We start from the raw sequence: 20,062 nt of genomic DNA, 5'->3' as shown, positions 1-20,062 counted from the left end.
AGCTCCCTGCACGATGAGAGGTTGTCCATGCTGTGACATGGGGGGAAGGAAGGGAGGCTAAGTCCACCAGACACCCTGAGGTGACAGGATGACGCTGAGCAGCAGTGAGGAGTCGGCCGACAGAATACTAGTGAGAGAAGAGCAGGACAGTGAGAGCACGCTGGAGGTCTAGAGAGTTCCTTTCGCATCTTAGCAGAGTCATTACAGTGCCCGTGTCTAAAGAAGTCACCCACAACCAAGGAAGAGCAAAGAACACATCTGGAGAGATGAGAGGAATCGGGTACTGGTGCCCTCAGAGGGCCGGGCACAGGCTCCATCACCGTCAGCCAGAGAAGCACTCCCAGTCACGCAGCAGTGAGCTCCCAGTGAGGGCTAACCTCAGGAGCACTGGTCTGCTCTATCCAACCAGCCACAAATCAAGACCAGAAAAGATCAAGCTGTTGTAAGTAACATAACTGTGAGGTCAAAGAAAGCTCTAGAAGATAGCTAAAACAAACAAAACACCAAAATCCAACCAAACCAACTAACCAAACAAAAATCCAGCTGATAGTTGTCAAGCGATTTCAGCTGCAATGTTCAACCAGAGACTGTGGTGTGTCCCAAAGGAACAGACTTGCCACTTCAGAGACAGTGGTGAAATCTAAGAAAACTTCAAGGTGCTGTTAAGTCCCCAAAGAGGGAGAGAGGTGCAGGGGGGAAAATTCTGCAAAATTCGATCACAAAGAAACACATAAACTGAATTACCCTACACATATATACATGATATAGTTAAAACCCTTCCCATAAAGAAAACTCTATAGATCTATAAAGATCTAAAGATCTTAATATCTATAAAGCTACACTGGTAAATTCTATCAAACAGTTAAAAATACTATAATTCTGGACATCACCTCCCCAACCAAAACAAATAAAGAGGAGGAATATGTCACGGCTTTGCCAATCCATTTTGTGTTATCACTATCCTAAAACAAAGCTTTCACAAGAAAGAAAACTCCTTCAAAAATCCAACCAGTTTTTGAAGCCATCAAGGCATCCTCCTAGACTTGAACAAATTAACTATGTCCAAACACCAGAACAGAGCTTATCAAGCCACAAAAAACACAAAGAGGAACCCTAAATGCATATTACTCCGTTTAAGAAGCCAGTTCGGAAAGCTACATTCTATATGATTCTATCTATTTGACATTCTGGAAAAATGCAAAACTAGGGCAAACAGTGAAAAGATTCAGGGTTGACAGGTTGGAGAGAGAAGGGGGATGAACAGGCAGAGTTCAGGATTTTGAGTGCAGTGAAAATATCTCACAGTCTGTTGGGAGACACAGGTGGGCAATCCTTAGACCTCTGTTCAAACCAATTCAAAATGCGACACCCAGAGTGAACATGTAGTGGCGATGATGTGTCCATGTATGTTTCTGAGTTGTCACCACTGTGCCACACTGTTGAGAGATAGCGATCATGGGGAAGGCTATGCAAATATGGAGGGAGATGATAAATGGGAAATCTTTGCAACTTCCTCTCAGTTTTGTTATGAACATAAAATTCCTCTAAAACAAAGTCTTTTAAAAAGTAATTCACACAGGGACCCAGCGGCGTGGCCTAGTGGCTAAAGTCCTCGCCTTGAATGTGCCGGGATCCCATATGGGTGCTGGTTCTAATCCTGGCAGCGCCACTTCTCATTCGACTCCCTGCTTGTGGCCTGGGAAAGCAGTCGAGGATGGCCCAAAGCTTTGGGACCCTGCACCTACGTGGGAGACCTGGAAGAGGTTCCTGGTTCCCGGCTTCGGATCGGCGCAGGACCAGCCATTGCGGTCACTTGGGGAGTGAATCATCGGACGGAAGATCTTCCTCTCTGTCTCTCCTCCTCTCTGTATATCTGCCTTTGTAATAAAAGTAAATAAATATTTTAAGAAAAAGTAATTCACACAACACTTTAGCAATCAAATTCAGTAATATATTAAAAAAAAAAAGAACATCATGACCAAAGGGTGTTTATCCCAAGAATTCATGTTTGGTTTAACAGCAAAAAAATAAATTTCATTCATCACATTAAAAAAGAGAAAGGGAAGAACCCCATCAGTGACTCTGTGCATGGAAGAATTTGACAAAATTTAGCATTCATTCCTGACTAAAAATTTCAGTAGAGGCTGCCATCGTGGCATAGTGGGTAAAGCCACTAGCTATGATGCCAGCATCCCATGTGGGTGCTGGTTTGCATCCCAGCTGCTCCCAGAGAGTGTGCCTAGGAAAGCAGTGGAAGATGGCCAAAGTGCTTGGGCCCCTGCACCCATGTGGCAGACCTGTTTTACTTATTGAGTGAACAGAAACAGGCATGAGGAGACTTTTGTGGGTGAGGGATGTCTCAATTGTCTTAGCTATGTGGTGGATTCACATGTATTCACATATCTCAAAACCTATCAATATGTTTTATATGTGCAGTTTATCACTGACCAATTATACCCTCATTAAAGCTCCGGAAAACAAAGACATCTATCTCAAGGAACAAGTTTCTAAAAAAGTCAGTGGGACTTCAAAGAAGGATATGAAATCATGTAGGATAAAATGAAAGGACTGAAATCTTTCATAGCCAGGACAGAGGATAGCTGAGTGTTCAACAAGGAGGGGTAGGCACCGTCAGATACAGATTTGTGAGAATGTGCCATTACGGCTGCAGCTTGGACTGAGTTTTGGAAGGTGGGGTAGCAGGAAAAACAGTCCTAGGGTGCTATGGGATTCCAGGTGGGCAACAGCAGGAATGTGATTGTGAGTGATGGCACAGGAGGTGCACAATCAGCAGAAAAGCTTGGGGTGCCATTCACACTGCTGAAAGCACCCTGGGAACTGGAGCACCTGCAGTGTGCAACAGTTTCACGTGCATTCCTGAGACAGACAGCATGCAACAACCCATCCCAGCTAAGCCCGGCCTGCCCAGAGGCCTTGGCTCCTGCAGTGCTCTGACCTTTACAGCCCACTCCAAGCTGCTCCAGGAGCAGCGCAGGATTCTTAGCATGAGGCCACTCATAGTCCTCTGAGGCTGTCTCAGATGACGGAGTGATGTCATCGTGCTCATCCGTAGAACTGATTTGGGTTTTGACCTATAAAATAAGTAACACGATTTCAAATGGTCTTTAGGATATTTATATCATATTCTTAAATGCCCCAAAGTGGTAATTATCCATTTTTCACATGAGGAAAACCACAAGTACTTGTTAAAACAACTGACTTCGAATTAAGGTACTGTTGCCAAATGGCTATTGTCTCATAACCATTTTTTCCAAAATAACCTTTTTTTTTTTTTACAAAACAAAATGTTCTCTATTTTTCCAGTTTACCTCTTAGATTTTTAATGTCTATTTTTGTGGTAGATGATTATTTTTCCTTTATAGTGTATTTTTTCAACAAACTGATTTTTAATGCTTTTTTTGTTACAATACCTTGTTCTTTTCATTAGCTGCTTTCTTTGCAGACCTAAGAAAAGAAATAATTCTCTTCAGGTAAACATTAAATACATAAAATACAAAGAATATCTAAGTCTAATGTCTTTTTACATAAACTTTCTGCATTTATAATTTATTTTCTTATTCATAAAACTCTCAGATAATTCAAATGACAATAATTTTCAAACGGGTGCACTAAAATATAAACATAAGCGACTAAGAAAGCATAATACTAATCCTACCAAGCAAAGCATAATGACACTTGTATTATTTGATAGAAGTAAACAAAGCTAAAAATTGTTTTTAAATTTACTTTTATTTGCAAGGCAGAGCTGTACACAGAGAGACATCTATCTACTATTTCACTGCCCATATGGCTGTGATAGCTGGGCTATGCCAGGACCAAGCCAGAAGTCCCAAATTGAAGCTCTGCCTTCCACATGGGTGGCAGGGACCCAAGTACTTGAGCCATCACCTGCTGCCTCTCCGAGTGCACACTGACAGGAAGCTGGGAACAGAAGAGAGTAAGGATTTTCATATTGGATGCTTCCCAACCAGTATCTAACCACTCTGCCAAATGCCCACTTCACTCACTCACACACACACACACACACACACACACACACACACACACTCTACAACTTTCTGGTCACTAAAACTCATCTGGAAAGTGCTAAAGTCCTGCTGAGAGAGAAAAATCATTTTGTAATGATGCATTTGGGAACTTTTTTTTTTTTTCGGACAAATGCAACTGCCAAGTGTGATTCTAAGCACTGCCTGTATGTCAAACTCATATTAAAATCCTCACAGCCACTCTCTAAGGCGGATGGGGGTAGGTAGTACCTTATCAGACACTGTAAAAGGAAGGAACCAGGCACAGGAATGCCAAGTACCTGCCTACATCCACACAGCTTCTCTGTGCAAACGTATGAGTCAAACACAGGAATTCTTTCCCCTAACACGTTTTGTTTAATTGTTTTCTAACAAAGATTTACTTATTTACTTGAAAGAGAAAGAGAAACAGAAAACAATATTTTCTATCAGCTGGTCTATTCCACACATGTCTGCAAAAGCCAGGATTACGCCAGGAGGAAGCCAGGGGCTAAAAACTCCATCTGGATCTCCTATGTGGGAAGCAGGAACCCAAATGCTTGGACCAGCATCAACTGCCTCCCAGGTACAGCAGCAGGAAGCTGGATAGGAAGTGCAGGAGGGAGAACCATGCAGTTTTTATAAAATGTTTTTGTAAAATGTTGTGAAATTAATCTTTATTTTTAAATTTTGAAAATGTAATTTATTTGGAAGGCAGAGAGACAGAAAGACAGACAGATTTTTCTCCCTGTTGCTTCATTCTCCAAATGTCCTCAACGGCAGGGTCTGAGTCAAGACCAAGCTGCGACGTGGGGTCCAGCAACTCAATGTGGATGATATTCCTTATGGCTGTTAGGTGCCCTACTAACTAAGAACGCACCAGTGAGAAGCTGGACACAAGAGCAGAGGTGGTACTTGAACACAGTGATCCTGATACAGCATATGGCTGTGTCCCAAGCAATGTCTTAATTGGTATACTAAATACTCCTTACATGTTACAATAACAGAGGAATCCACAATAACATTGTTCCATTTCTGGCTATAATTACAGATAATAATTTCTAAAACTTAAAAAAATGTTTTAAAGAGCAAAAGACTTTATACATAGGCAACTGTCAAATTTTTCTTTTTAATAAACTAAAGATTTACTTTTTCAGTACAGAACTACATAAACATGTCTTCACTCATCTGTCCAATTCGTTACTCCTGCACTCAAAAAATACTTATTGGGCACGCAATACATGTCTAAGACACTGTTGGTACAGGGAAATGTAGCTTTTATACCCTAAAACTTCATCGTCCAAGAGTAACCATCTGAGACAGACTGGCAGTGATTTAACTTCCTGTCCCTCATAAGTAAGATCTCCTCTTGTCCCAGAATCTGGACACTTCTCTTAGAAAACCACAGGTATTCATGATGCAACTGCCAATGACTCTGTAAGCTGTGGCTTCATCAAGGAATGACAACATTTTCCTCAGTGTGGTCTACAGCTTCTACATTGATGATTACCTACAGTTTTAAAATCTATGTATGACACTTTAAATTCTGGGTCACTGTTTTCATATTCAGTTAGGTTAGAATATGGCAGTTCTGGGACAGAGAGGCATTTAGCCACGCAGTCACATGGCCTACATCAGTGTCTGACTCTGACACCTGTCCACAGCCCCTGCTACCAGCTTCCTGCTGACGGGGGTCCTGGCAGGCGACAGGGAGGACTCGAGCATGTGGGCTCCTGCTCCCCACGTGGAAGACCTGGGCTTGCGGTCCCAGCTTACCATGGTCTGCAGGCAGTTAAAGAGTGAACCAGCACATGAAAGCTCTCTATTTTTATAAATCTCACTCTCTCTAAATAAAGCAAATAAAAAAGACTTTACGGGCTATCCTACTTCTGAGTCAATAATGAATGAGCCACTTCTTATCAAACACTGCACATGAATGGGAATTACCATAACATTTACTACATATCTTTAATAGATTAAGCATTCTCGTATTGCAATATGTAGGCAGCATTAAATTGGTACGTCCTTCTCTACTAGCTCATTTCAGGAGGTATACAAACATAATGTAAAAGCTTGTTTTGGGCTACGGCCTAGCCGTTGAAGTCCTCGCCATGAAAGCACTGGGATCCCATATGGGCGCCGGTTCTAATCCCGGCAGCTCCACTTCCCATCCAGCTCCCTGCTTGTGGCCTGGGAAAGCAGTTGAGGACGGCCCAATGCATTGGGACCCTGCACCCGCATGGGAGACCCGGAAGAGGTTCCAGGTTCCCAGCTTCGGATCAGCGCGCATCGGCCCATTGCGGCTCACTTGGGGAGTGAATCATCGGACGGAAGATCTTCCTCTCTGTCTCTCCTCCTCTCTGTATATCTGACTTAGTGATAAAAATAAAATAAATCTTTAATATAAATAAGTAAATAATAAGTAAATAAATAAAAGTTTCTGTTTTAAGGGGCTGGCACACTGGTGTTGCATGCAAATTCTCCACCTGTGGTGTCTGTGGTACCGCACGGGTACCCTCAGGTGTTCCAGTTCTGGCTGGCCTGCTTCTGATCCAGTTTCTTGCTGATGGCCTGGGAGAGCAGAGCCTTAGTGATTGGAATGCTGATCCCCTGTGGGAGATGCAGAAGAAGCTCCAGATTCCCAGTTTCGGATCAGCTCAGTTTTGGCCTTGCAGCCATTTGGGAAAAGAACCAGTGGGTGGAGGATCTCTTTTTCTCCTTCTCCCTCTCTCTGTAACTCTGATTCAGAAGTAAAATTTAAAAATCTTAGAAAAAAATTGTTTTTAAAGTTTCTACTTTAAAAGAAAATATAGGTCTGGTACTATGGCTGTAACTCTGCCTTTCAAAAAGAAAAGAAACATTCTTAAATCCCACATTCTTCCTCACCTAAACCATTTCTCTATTATCCTTTGGTAAAAATCCTTCAAGGGCTCTACACTTACTCCCTACAGTCAGAACTATTGGCAGCACTGACACAGTGGTATTCTCCCATGCGGCCTACAGGTGGCGCTGCTCTAGTTCCAGATTTCACCTTGCTTCCTCGGGATCCTCATCACTCCAGCTGAAGTCATCACTGATTTCTGCTGGGCCGCCAGCTGGCGAGCTGCTCTTGGCCAGTCCTGGTGAAATCCGAGGCTCCGTGCAGATCCGGTGTTCATTTCCATTTTCATTTTTCTCTACTTCCTTCATATGCAAAGCTGGACTGTATCTTTTAAAAAAAAATCCATTAAAATAACTCAATGCTTAATTCTATGGTCAGTAAAAAGAAAAAAAATCTAATTTTTGTTAGATTCCAGCTCTTCCCCAATTGAATTCATTTATTAAAAAAAAAAAACAGTTAAGTAGTACTAACTATAAACAAGGAAATGTTGGAAGGGGCTTGAAAAGGCTAATGAAAATGGCAGCAAAAATTAATTTTGGTGTAAAAGGATTTAAGTCTACGCATGACATTAAAAAAATTAGACAAAAACCAACTTCCTTTATGGGCACTAAAACCCATTAGGATAGTACTGTTAAGTTTTAAGAGGGAAAATCTTTTTAACAATGATACTAGATTAATTTTCAGTACTTACTATAAAACTACTAAGTCTGATTTTAGACATTGTCCATATGTTAAGCTTATTTTAATATGTGTAACAAGTTGTGGGATAGGTAGCATATTAGGCATCTTATAAAGGAAGTAACGATTTTTCTTAATAAAAAAAATTGCAAAATCTGTAACTGCTTTGATTCATTTCCCCATAATTATAATTATCATAAACATCAGCAACATAATAGTGAATAAATACCATTTTGTACTCTTTGTCCTCAAGGGGAGAACATAATATCGACTAGAAAGAATTGAAAGAATGCAAATGCTAATAATTGCTAAGTAAAACTGATCGGATGGTCCACATCAAACTGTCTTTTATGGTTCAATGTCACAAATACAGCTGGGGCAAATCCATTCATTCATTTATAAACATTTGTTGAGTAGCTACTTATTGGATACTAGGCCCTAGGCACGGAAGATATGGCAGTGAACAGACAAAAATTCGACATGCAGTAACAATCAACAAGATAAACAGGTCAGAGAAGATAAACGGAAGCAAGCAAATGAAGTTTTTGTATTTTGTAGGAGGGATGGTGGCCCAGAACGGCCTTGCTGAGGAATTGAGGTGTTGAAGAACCAGAAGGCAGGAGGACATGAAGGGAAAGGATGCAACCAGCAAGGATTCCAGGAGCGCTTAAAGATCGAGGGGAAGCACAGTGTGCCTGCAGCCAAGTGAAAGGGACAGAAAACCAGCAGTTTCTGGCAAGGATGATGGGGTGGAGCACGCATCCTTGCCTTGCAGGAAGAAGGCTGTGTGTGCTCCGAGTGCAGTGACAGGAAACTGCAACGTGAGGAGCAGAGGCACGGCAGCCTGACCACAGTCTGAAGGGAAGATCCATTTGCAGTGGGCGGGTGATGGGGCCTGCACAGGGATGCTGCGTTAGGCTGTACTCTCACAGGGCACAGACAGGGAGTGTGGAGCTTCCTTTGCAGCTCAGCAGAGGTTACCTGGAATCTAACCGGATTAGGCTACGATATGTCATCAGACAAAATGCATTCCATACACTTTTACGGTAAAAAAAATCAGCATATATAGCTCTAACCTCATTTTAAGAAATGCCTACTACGTTCTTTTAGAGACCTGACACTTTAACTACTTCCCAAATGATGGGTAATCTCCAACTCCACGATATGACAATGCTGTAACAAATGTCTTTCACGTGCACATGTATGTAGCATGTTTATATATTCATAATGTAACCTTAATGTATATATATTTTATGTATTATCCTATTTAATGTTACATGAATATAACACATAATAAATATTTTAACATAGGTATATGTATTCTTCTATAGGACTGAGTTCAACAGGACTAACATGTTTCATATCCTTAATGTATATGTCATATACCTTTTATATATTATTCTATTTAATACTCTATGAATATAATACACAACTTTAACTTGGGCACATGTGTTCTCTATGGGACAAAGTTCTACAGGACCGACTTCCACAAGCGAAGGTGTCATAAAGTAAAAAAGATTATGTATTTTAAGTATTGATACATGTTACAAAATCACACTTAAAAAGGACGTAGGAATTTCATTTACTAACCATTTATGAGAATATCTTTCTTCACATGTGCCAACCTGGTTATTAGTTTGTAACAAAATATTTTCAATATGATTGGGAAAAGCATATCTCTTTGTTAATCTGTATTTTGCTGATTACTAGAGAAGGCAGGAGATCCTGAGTGAAAGGATAAAAGCTGTTAATCATGAATATTAGCTCCAAGCAGAAAAGGGTTTCTAGGACAACTGTCCGCTACTGTTCAGTACTGCTACCGGCTTACCCATCACATTCCTCATTCTCCTTAATCACAACGTGCTGGTTAATGGTTTTTCTGCCCTCACTTTGTTGAGTTGATCCATCAGCACCGTCATCAAAAGCAGCAGCAGCAGACAGGTTTCCTGACACTTCCATTCGGTTACTTTGGTTCTTGTTTTCTTCATGAAACTTTAAGGAAAATTTCACATTATAGTTGTTACTACTTTATCCAAAAAAAAATTTTTTTTTGCTTCCATTTATTTTACTATTTTAGTTTAACCATCATGACTGTTACTGAAATATATGTTTCCCACGTGATAAGGAGTAGAGTAACTATTGTTGAGGTAAGATTCTGGAATATAAGACGCTTTCCAAATCTCACATTTATCAGTAGTAAAATTTTACAGCTGAGGACATTTAAGTAATTGTCTACTTCAGTCCCATCATCCACTGATAATGAGAAAAAAAAGCAAGAAATGGGAATTTGTTTGGATATCCCAAAGCGGTCTTATACCTAGCACATCATGGCATCAATAGAGATGACGTAGTGCCATACCTCTGAGTTAAATAAATCACCAGATAAAGTCATCACATCAACAAAGCAAATCAGAACCGTACTTTGGCAAAGTGATTCAATACCTTAGCAAAGGGAGGAAGGCCCCATAGACTTTCACTGTGAAAAGACACTATCTTTAGATTTTCATATTTTAAAACTCAGAACTTGGAACTCTCTGCTTTGGAGTTAAGTTGTTAAGTTTTTAGTGAAGGTTTTATGTGATTTGTGTGATAAAATAATCCTTTCCAAAACTTTTTATACTCTGTTAAATATAATGTAACTGATCCAAAAGAAACAAGTGATTAGGGACATTGGCTGTCAAAAATATTTAAAGTGGTTACATCAGAATCACATGTTCCAATGGTTTCATTGAAACAGAAAACCTTGTATATATGAAAACAAAACAAATAGTTTGGTTTACAATATTTTTCCTAATTGCCAAGGTAGAGGTCTGTTTATCACTGTGACAGACAGAACGATGCGGGGCTTACAAGGAGAGATGTTTCATCCTCAGGTGCCTACCCCAAACGCCTCCTATAGCTGGGGCTGGGACACACCGAACCCTGGAGCCCGCATGCACTCCATCAGGGTCTCCCGCAAGGCTGGGCATCCTCTGCAGTCTCTCAGGCACATTAAGAAGAAAGTGGATCAGCAGCAGAGGAGCCAAGATTCAAACTGGTTCTCCGGCATGGGACAGGCCTCTGAAGCAGTGGCTTAGCCACATAGCAACACGTGCCACAAGACTCATGTTTATACTTCCCTCAGCCATTGCTTCTTTCCCATTATATTCCATGGCATTTTAAAAATAAATGCAACTTATCTTTCAGTGCACAGGAAAAGTTAATATTTTAGCAATGCTCTTTATGTTTAAACTATTTCAGAAGGTGCACACTATAACGGCTAAATTACTTTCCCAGTTCATACAACACTTGGAAGAGAGACAGAAACTTAAATTGACTTAAAAACAAAGACAATGAGAGAAGTTCCGGAACTATTACTTATTTAATTCTAAATTTTAATTTGCTGGGTTTTTTTAAACATATTTGAGAGGTGGAGAGAGAAAAGAATATTTTTCATCTTTCGGTTTACTCCCCAAATGGCCACAACAGCCATGGGATAGCCAGACCAAACCTGGGAGAACTTAATTAGATGTCCAGTGTGGAGGGTGGGGATCTGATAGCTTGATCAGTACCTAGGCTGGGCAGGGTATACATGAGCAGGAAAGTGAGAACCAGGAGTGATTCCCAAACTGAAATACAGGCACTGACATGAAGTGTAAGCATCCCAACGGTCAGCTCAACGTCTAAGCCAAACACCTAACTCCTGACACCTGACTCTCAGATTTACAGAGGAGAGACACAGGAAAAGGTCTTCTGACCGCTGGTTCACTCCACAAATGGTTGCAACAACCGGAGATGAGCCGATCCAAAGCCAAGCGCCAGCAGCTTCTTCTGGGTCTCCCATGTGAATGCAGGGACCCAGGACATTGAGCCGTCCCCCATTGCTTTCGCAGACCCCAAGTAGAAAGCTGGATGGGAAGTGGAGCAGCTGGGACACAAACCAGAGCCCATATGGAGCGCTGGTGCTTGGAGGTTGAGGATTAACCGCTGAGCCAACAGCCTGCCCTGACCCCTGACTCAGCATTTTAGATAGCAGAAAGATGTGTTTCTAAATATATCTTCATTAGGAGAAAAATTAAGAATAGAACAGAAAACTGACAAAGAGAAAAAAAGAAAGGTGCCAGCAAGTAAACCTGTATCTCTTCTAAAACTAAACTTATTCTTTCTCCAAAGAGAAGACATCGTCTTACAACTTGCCTACCTTATCTTTACGCCTTTCCACGATACTGTAATTCTTCACTTAGGTATTCTTTTTAAAAGAAAGATTTATTTATTATTTTTATTGGAAAGGCACATCTACAAAGAGAAAAAAAAGATGGAGGGAAACATCTTTGGTCCGCTTATTCACTCCCCAAGTGGCTGCAACGGTTGGCGCTCAGTCGATTCAAAGCCAGGAGTCAGGAGCTTCTTCTGGGCCTCCCACGCAGACCCAGGGGCCCAAGATCTTGGGCCGTCCTCCACTGCTTTTCCAGGTCACAAGCAGGGATGTGGATGGGAAGTGGAGCAGGCAGGACATGAACTGGTGCCTAAATGGGATCCCAGTGCATGCAAGATGAGGATTTAGCCACTAGGCTTTTGTGCCGGGCCCACTTCATTATTCTGTTGATGTTTTGTCATTATTATCCAGTGGAGAATAGCTCACAATTATACTCAACTATTAAACTTCCTAAAACACATCTGATTTCTCCAAAATCACTGGGTTCTAAGTCATAAATGAAAAATAATTTATGTGGGCCTCAAACAGGGAAAAAAATATGAACAAATAAAGTTAATTTTGTCACTTAATTGGGCTAAACTTAATTCACCACATGTTAAGTTGACAAAAACTGAATTTGCAGATGATTTAAAAAATATTATCAAGCCTTCTTCAGTTAAAAAGATCTTAGCTTGGGCCCGGCAGCGTGGCCTAGCGGCTAAAGTCCTCGCCTTGAAAGCCCCGGGATCCCATATGGGCGCCGGTTCTAATCCCGGCAGCTCCACTTCCCATCCAGCTCCCTGCTTGTGGCCTGGGAAAGCAGTTGAGGACGGCCCAATGCATTGGGACACTGCACCCGCGTGGGAGACCCGGAAGAGGTTCCAGGTTCCTGGCTTCGGATCGGCGTGCACCGGCCTGTTGCGGCTCACATCGGCCCGTTGCGGCTCACTTGGGGAGTGAATCATCGGACGGAGGATCTTCCTCTCTGTCTCTCCTCCTCTCTGTATATCTGGCTGTAATAAAAAAAAAAAAAAGATCTTAGCAGTCCTGGCATGACAGCCTAGTGGCTAAACCCTCACCGAGCATGTGCTAGGATCCCATATGGGCACCAGTTCGTGTCCCAGGTGCTCCATTTCCAATCCAGCTCCCTGCTTGTGGCCTGGGAAAGCAATAGAGGATGACCCAAAGCCTTGGGTCCCCACACCCATGTAGGAGGCCCACAAGAGGTTCATGGATCCTGGCTTTGGATCTGCTCAGTTCCAGCCATTGTGGTCATTGGGGGAGTGAACCACCAATGGTCAGAAGATCTTTCTGTCTGACTCTCCTCTGTGAAGTCTGACTTTCCAATAAAAATAAATAATTCTTAAAAAAAAATCTTTTTGCCATACCCTAAATGATGAGCCCCTTTGGAGGCAGATTTCAGTACTTTTTTGTGGATAAACTTTAAATTGTTAGGACCTAAGTCAATTAACTCCAGAGGAAAGCAATTTCTAAAGTTTAATTTACATATATACTATAGTTTTATGCATCTATATAAACTCTCTGCCTAAGTATAGTTCTAATATAAGGTAATGGCCATGAATGAGAGCAGACTATGATATTTACGTATTTATAAATTTCTTCTTTAAAATATATTAGAAATGTATTTGCACCCTAACAATAAGAGTCCCATTCCGGAAGGTGTGGTTCTCTTAATATTCTAGGGTGTTGATTTTATGACCCCATTCTCTCTTTGAATATGGACATTGAATCAGTTACAGACCAATTACAGACAGAATAATTCTGCACCTTGGCAATAGTAATCAGCAAAGCAAGCATAATTTTTTTTAATTGGAAAGGCCGATCTACAGAGAGATGAAGAGATAAAGAGAAAGATCTTCCATCCACTGGTTCACTCTCCAAGTGGCTGCAACAGCCAGAGCTGACGTGATCTGAAGCAAGGAGCTTCTTCCAGGTGTCTCCTATGTGGATGCAGAGTCTCAAGACTTTGGGCCGTCCTCGACTGCTTTCCCAGGCCACAAGCAGGGAGCTGGGTGGGAAGCAGAGCACTAGGGATACGAACAGGTGCCCATATGAGATTCCGGTGCATGCAAGGTGAGGACTTAGCCACTAGGCTAACATGCCAGGCCCAGAAACTATAAATTTTGAACCAATGAGAATGACTGCCCCTTTAACATGAATTGACCTCAATGGTCATCACCTGCTATGTTGTACATTAGTTTCATGAAAATTTAGTATTTTTTTGCTTCAGTTCTAAATATAGTGATCAGTTATAACTTACTACAGACTAAAAAATACTTAGAATTTTGTAACTAATCAAAACATTCTTTAGGGGTAGGCATTGGGTGTAGTGAAGCTATACCTCTGGGAATAGGGAATGCACACTCTGCCCCAGTTAGTCCACTTCTCACTAAGACATGACCCTGTAACCTACTAACCACCCTTGGGTTTGGCTCCAATGCTGACTTTATGGGAATAATCAATAAAGAAAGACACTGTGCAAACACCGAAAACATGAGGTGGGTGATCACAGCCCCCAGCGCTGACTTGGTCCAGTCCTAGCTTTTGTGAAAATCTGGGGAATGAACTAGCAGATGTCTCTCTAGCTCTAAAATAAATAATTTTTAAAGATGATTTTTAGATCAAACATTAATTTGTGACCTGTTTTTAAAAGATTTGACTGAAAAGCAATTTCTTCATTTAGACAAGTCTATGTTTTTATGCCAGACAAAACAATAATAAAAAATCTTGAGGTATTGGTGTTATGGCATATCAGGCTAAGTCTCCGTGATTCTAGCATCCCATTTGGGTGCCAGTTCAAGTTCCAGGTGCTCTGTTTCTAATCCAACTCCTTGCTAACGCACCTGGGAAAGCAGAGGATGGAGGGCCCAAACATGTGGCCCTCTACACCCACGCGGGAGACTCAGATGAAGCTCCTGGCTTCAGCCTGGCTCAGCCCTGGCCATTACGGCCATTTGGGAAGTGAAACGGCAGATGGAAGATTCTTTTCCTCTCTCTTCCTCTCTATAACTTTTTCAAACAAAAATAAACGAAAATAAATCAATCAGACTTAAATTAAATTTTGAGTTCTACATACCTGTGGCTCGTTATTTTCACTTCTTTCAAGTCCTTCTTGCTCTTCCTCAGATGTCACTTCTAAGTCACTCTGCACTGGGCAAGAACTCACATTATCTAACTCGGATTCCACACTTCTAGAGTTATTAGCATCGCAATCACCACCTAACAGCTCCAGTGGCTTCGGCTTCTGGCATATTTCTCGTACTGGTTTTGCTTCCTTGTATGTGTCTGTAACAGCAGAAACATTGTATTGTTAGTGTTTTATTCAGGTCACACGCTTCACTGCCTTGGAGCAGATAAGTGCAGGATCACTGGCCGGGGCCCGTGTTGAGGGTCTAATTTCCAGATATTAATGACATTTTGTTTTTTTATTCGTTTTTCTAAATCTATTTCTGCTATGAAAGTATATATATAGTTAACATAAACTACTTAAAATTCAGACAACAGCTATAATCTTTACAAAATCAGGGAAATAAACATTTTCATGGAATTAATTAAAAACTTAAAATTTTAAAAGATATATATATAACAATCTTTGCCTGAATATTGATATCTTTAAGAAATACCTCCAGTTATCCAAAAATAGAGCAAACTACTTGGGGAGCTATTTGATGTAGCCAGGTTCAAGGCATACCATTATCTAACATAGAGGGAAATAACAGTCAAAAACAAAATTTGGAAACACAGTGGAAACAAAGCTGCAAGATACACTAATCTCTGCCCCCGTAACAGTATGTTTCTAATCACATGCCAAGCATGTTTTTCAGTTAGTGTTTCCAAAATGACTCATATAGTGATCAGTATTCTTGCAAGGCTCCTTTTATTTGAAAAGTTTCCTCTGTTACTGGACAAATCTCTCCTCAAGATTCAGCTTGCTTTGTCAAATGATCCTGGATTATGTTTTCTGGGTTTTTTTTTTTCCTGAGAAACAGATGCTTCTTTCTTTAAGATACTTTAGGAGTCAGTTTTTCTACTGTATCTTTATCATTTGAAAGACAAATTATTTCTTTCTATGTCTTCCCTTTTTGCTAGAGGACAACCCCTTAATCCATCTTCATAGGAAGAGCATTTTACCCAGTAATTCTTTTTTGGGTTTATACTGAGTGTTAGACACTGGGGCTTAAAAAACATAGATGAAATTGGCAGGGCTGGATTTCCTACAGATAATGTCTGAGCTGGGACTTACAGATGGAGATTAGGGCCCAGGTTAGGGCACGATCAGCTTCCATCTGCAATGCCAGCATCCACACGGGTGCTGTTCCACTTCCGATCCAGCTCCCTGCTAATGCACCTGGGAAAGCAGAGCAGGATGGCCCAAATGCTTGGACCCCTGCACTCACATGGGAGACTTGGAGGACACTCCAGGCTGTTGGCTTCAGCCTGGCCCAGTTCTAGGGCCAGCCACTGTGTTATCTCGGGAGTGAAACAGTAGATGAAAGATTCTGTCTCCTCCTCGCTTTTCCAAATAAAGTTAAAACATACATCTTTTTTTAAAATCTCATAACCTTATTAAAACGAGTGAAGGGCAGGAAAAAGCGAGCATGAATGGCAGCAGCAAGAGAGGGGGAGAAGTAAGAAATAGGGGATGTATTTAACCCAAAATAAGGATTGGTAAGGAAGGGCATCATCAAACAGCACGGCAACGCCAGAGACAGGGGCAGACTGGGAGCGGCGCCAAAGCTGGAGACATAAGCACGAGACCGATTCCCAGTGTCTTAGGCAGTACTTTTTCAATTTCCTAGACACGTGAGCTTTGGAGTTGGTCATCTTGGCTTTGCAGACACATCACTTTAAACAGTGTGGGGAGTATGAACTCGAGGGGCAGGGGAGTAAATGGAAGGAGAGGAAATATAAGGTAAGAGTGTTAGATCAAGATGGTGTAAGCCTAAATGGAGCGAATGTTGTCAGGAACATTTGGGATCAACAATGCAAAAACCTGGGTCCCCAGAGAAAACAGCCATGCATACTCCCCACACCTTTTAAGGCTGTACTTTACAATAGGAATACAATGATCTACAAGAACTGCTGCCGACTCTTGTGTTTATTTTGTACACTTTTCCTTTTTCCTCTTTTCCTGAGTTAAGGGAACTTGCCTAGGTGTTTTGGTTTAAAAGTCCTGCTTTTAGGATCTTGTAAACTCATAAAGAAAGTAAGAACGCACAGGTCCCTGGGATAGGTCAGTGGCTTTGGCTTTATAGCTTACAGTCACTACTCTAAGAGTTAATGGGTAACTTTTACAAAACATAATTTTAATTCCACAAGTGAAAGAAAAAAAAGTAAACCACAGGGTTGAAGAACATTATATAACCTCTTAATATTTCTTAGCTGGTCATAAGACTGCATTATTAGTATACAAAGCAGCATACAAATCAGATACCATTCTTCCAGAGATAGATGGTGTCCAGTAGGATTAAAAATATACATACATGTTCATATATATATATACAAACACACAAGGCATGCCTTAAAACTGGTATTTCTGGTGAAATAAGAAAACAAAATGGCAGAGCAAGTGGATCTAGCTGAGGAGACACTACATAGCAGATTCTCACATGTTTCCATTAACACCAGGAAAGACAATTCTATCATATATAAAGTAACAGAAACTCTCAGAAATCAATCGGTATTTGGTCTTGGGAGGCTCTTTCAAACATTACACTGCATGTAGTTCTAACATTCGTGCATTCAGAGTTGCAAAAGTTGAAACAAAGAAAACACATTGGGTTTGAGTAGGTAGCTGTTAAGATTTCTATCTAGTTTTCCCATTAGTTAAAGATCAAATATAATTCTTGTACCCATTGTCAAGTTTATGTGAATACCAACCTAAAAATTTCCCATTTTCCCTAATTCTCTTTGTTATTTGTATGTTACTTTTGACAAAGAACACAAACAACTCACTAAATGTAATAGGAAGATTGAAGTCTGCATAAGGGATGCGAAGACGGAATAAATTTTGCTATGAAGTGATTTTGAAAAGTCAGGGATTATTGGAATTACAGAGTCATGCAGAGAGATGCCAGGATGGAATGAGCCATCCATTTCGCTATCTTTCTTGCTCTCTGCTTTCTGGTAGCCACAATTCAAAAGTACCCATGGAAAGTAGAATTCCCAAAAAGAAACCCAACTTCCAAGTTAAACTTTTCTTCATCTACTGAGGTCATCTGTCTCAATCTTGTGCATGCTGACTGATCCTTGCTATTGACTGTGATACAAATGAACACTTATCACCAACTTCAGAGTCCCTGAACTTTGACAAGTCACATAGCTTGGTATCAAACCGGGATCACACAAATTCCAAAAACAAGGTTTTAGATGACTATATTGTAAAGATCATACAAATCTGACTTGTACCAGTTCTTTCTTCAGAGAACCAGTTCCATGTCCCTTTCTTGACACATTGCTGCTCAATAATTGATTATACCTTATATGTTATACCAACATTCACTTAGATAAGCTGAACTATTTAACTGTCATCTTTGCCACGTTTTTTAGTGCTTGAGTCATTGAGCAATCTCTACTGCACACTTTGTTTTTTAGTAAGAGTTTTGTTTGTTAATACATTTTCCTTAAGGATATGTGGGTTTTTTTTTTTCAATTTATAGAACATACCCAGGAGTCCAGGTAAGTCTGGCCAGAGGCAAAGGTGTCTGAATCTCCCAGCCATGTGGCTTTGGCTGGGGGAATCCACACTGGGCCAAGCCCGCAGGTCACCCAGGGATGCACTCTGGGAACTTGTGGGTGTGGGTTTACAGGGAGTTTGGAAACAGGTGGGGATGAGCAGGGACTGTAGGGTTCATGTGCAGATGAGGAACGACTTCTCTGGAACTTTCATGGACAAGGCTACTCTACTTGAAGGGCTACATCATGGAACCCACCAGACACGTCAGAAAAGGGAACAGGCATTGTGAGGCTGGGCCATGAAGTCAACAAATACGTGGATGAATCAGGTCTGGGGGTAGAGTTTGCAGGGACATATGTGGGCTCACCCATGTGGAATGGCAATCTCCGTTAGCATGTGCAAGAACTGTGGCTGGGAACAGGCCTGGTTGGGGAGCTAAAGGGATGCCCTGGCTGGGTTGGAATTCCCACTGGTGAATGTGAGAGCCAATCAGTGCACTGTCCTGGGCTGAACATGGCTACAATCTCCTTTGGCATGGGTGTGGCTTGGGTCTGGTGAGAACCAGGCTGGGATAGACTCCAGCACCCACTGGTACTTGAGAGAGACAGGGTAGGGTATAGAATGGGCTGAGCTAGGTCTTGTCTCTTGCCGAACCATGTGTGAGCTGTGTCTGGGCACAGATGAAACATGGATGGGCTGCAACACCCAACAGTAAGAACTGGAAAGGGTATGGGCTGATTGGGCAAGGATGTCGTTCCTGCCAGGACAGCAGGTTGACAAAGTCAAACTGGGCCAGAGATCCAACAATGTGCAAGATCTGCCACTGGGAAGAGACTAGATAGAGGAACTTAGTGAATTTCTTTGACAGGTTGCGGTCCCTGCAGGTAAGCGCAAGAACCAGACCAGGTCACAGTACCTGCCAGCATACATGTGGGTCAGGTCAGGGGGTGGGCCAGTTTGGGCCAGTTCTTAACATCCACTGACAGAACCGAGAACCACGATGGTTTGTGGGAAGGACCAAGTCGGGCCATATCACCAGCCAGGTCAAACTTGAGCCGGAACTGGGGGCTTCTGAAGAACCCATTGATGGATGCTGAGGGAAGATGAGCCATGTTAGTCTGGGGGAGGTGGGTGTTGGGTCCATGAGCCCCAGTGACAGAGGGACCTTTGGGTTTGCCAGTTTTGTGGGTACCGAATCTATGAACTCCAGGGGTGGGGGGCCAGAAGGGGCCTGGGTCTCCTGGTCCAGGTCACTGAGACTGCCTGTGTGGTAGGAGCTGGGTCCATGAGCCCTGGGGAAAGAGGAGCCAGTGGGTCCTGGGTTGCATGGCCCGGGGACTTGAGCCTGCCTTCATAGTAGATGCTGGGCCTGTTAGCCTCTAGGGTGGGGGTCTGGCTTGGCCCTGGGTCTTCAGGCCCAGGTCCTAGGGCCCATTATGAAGTGGGTGTCGGCTCTGTGAGCCCTGGGAGGGTGGACCCAGTGGGACCTGGGTGTCCTGGCCCAGGTCCTTGGGCCCACCTGCATGGTAGGCGTTGTATCCGTGAGTCCCAGGGGTGGGGGTGTCAGATCACCAAGCCCATTGATTTGGTGGGGACTGGACCCGTGA

General features: G+C 42.1%; 1 protein-coding gene across 1 annotated transcript in view; it reads right to left on the bottom strand.

Moving 5' to 3' along the window:
• The window catches only part of ANKRD26 (ankyrin repeat domain containing 26), an 89,117-nt gene that overhangs the window by 32,409 nt on the left and 36,646 nt on the right, over window positions 1–20,062 (bottom strand). The window contains exons 16-20 of the mRNA XM_058669574.1: window positions 14,856–15,064; window positions 9,413–9,576; window positions 7,057–7,233; window positions 3,432–3,465; window positions 2,957–3,092 (exon numbers count right to left, since the gene is read on the bottom strand). Of these exons, the coding sequence (XP_058525557.1) occupies window positions 2,957–3,092; window positions 3,432–3,465; window positions 7,057–7,233; window positions 9,413–9,576; window positions 14,856–15,064 (720 nt within the window). The remainder of the gene's footprint in view (window positions 1–2,956; window positions 3,093–3,431; window positions 3,466–7,056; window positions 7,234–9,412; window positions 9,577–14,855; window positions 15,065–20,062) is intronic.

The sequence above is a fragment of the Ochotona princeps genome, chromosome 10, assembly GCF_030435755.1.
Source record: "Ochotona princeps isolate mOchPri1 chromosome 10, mOchPri1.hap1, whole genome shotgun sequence".
NCBI lineage: Eukaryota > Metazoa > Chordata > Mammalia > Lagomorpha > Ochotonidae > Ochotona > Ochotona princeps.
This window is presented reverse-complemented; position numbering and strand designations above follow the sequence as displayed.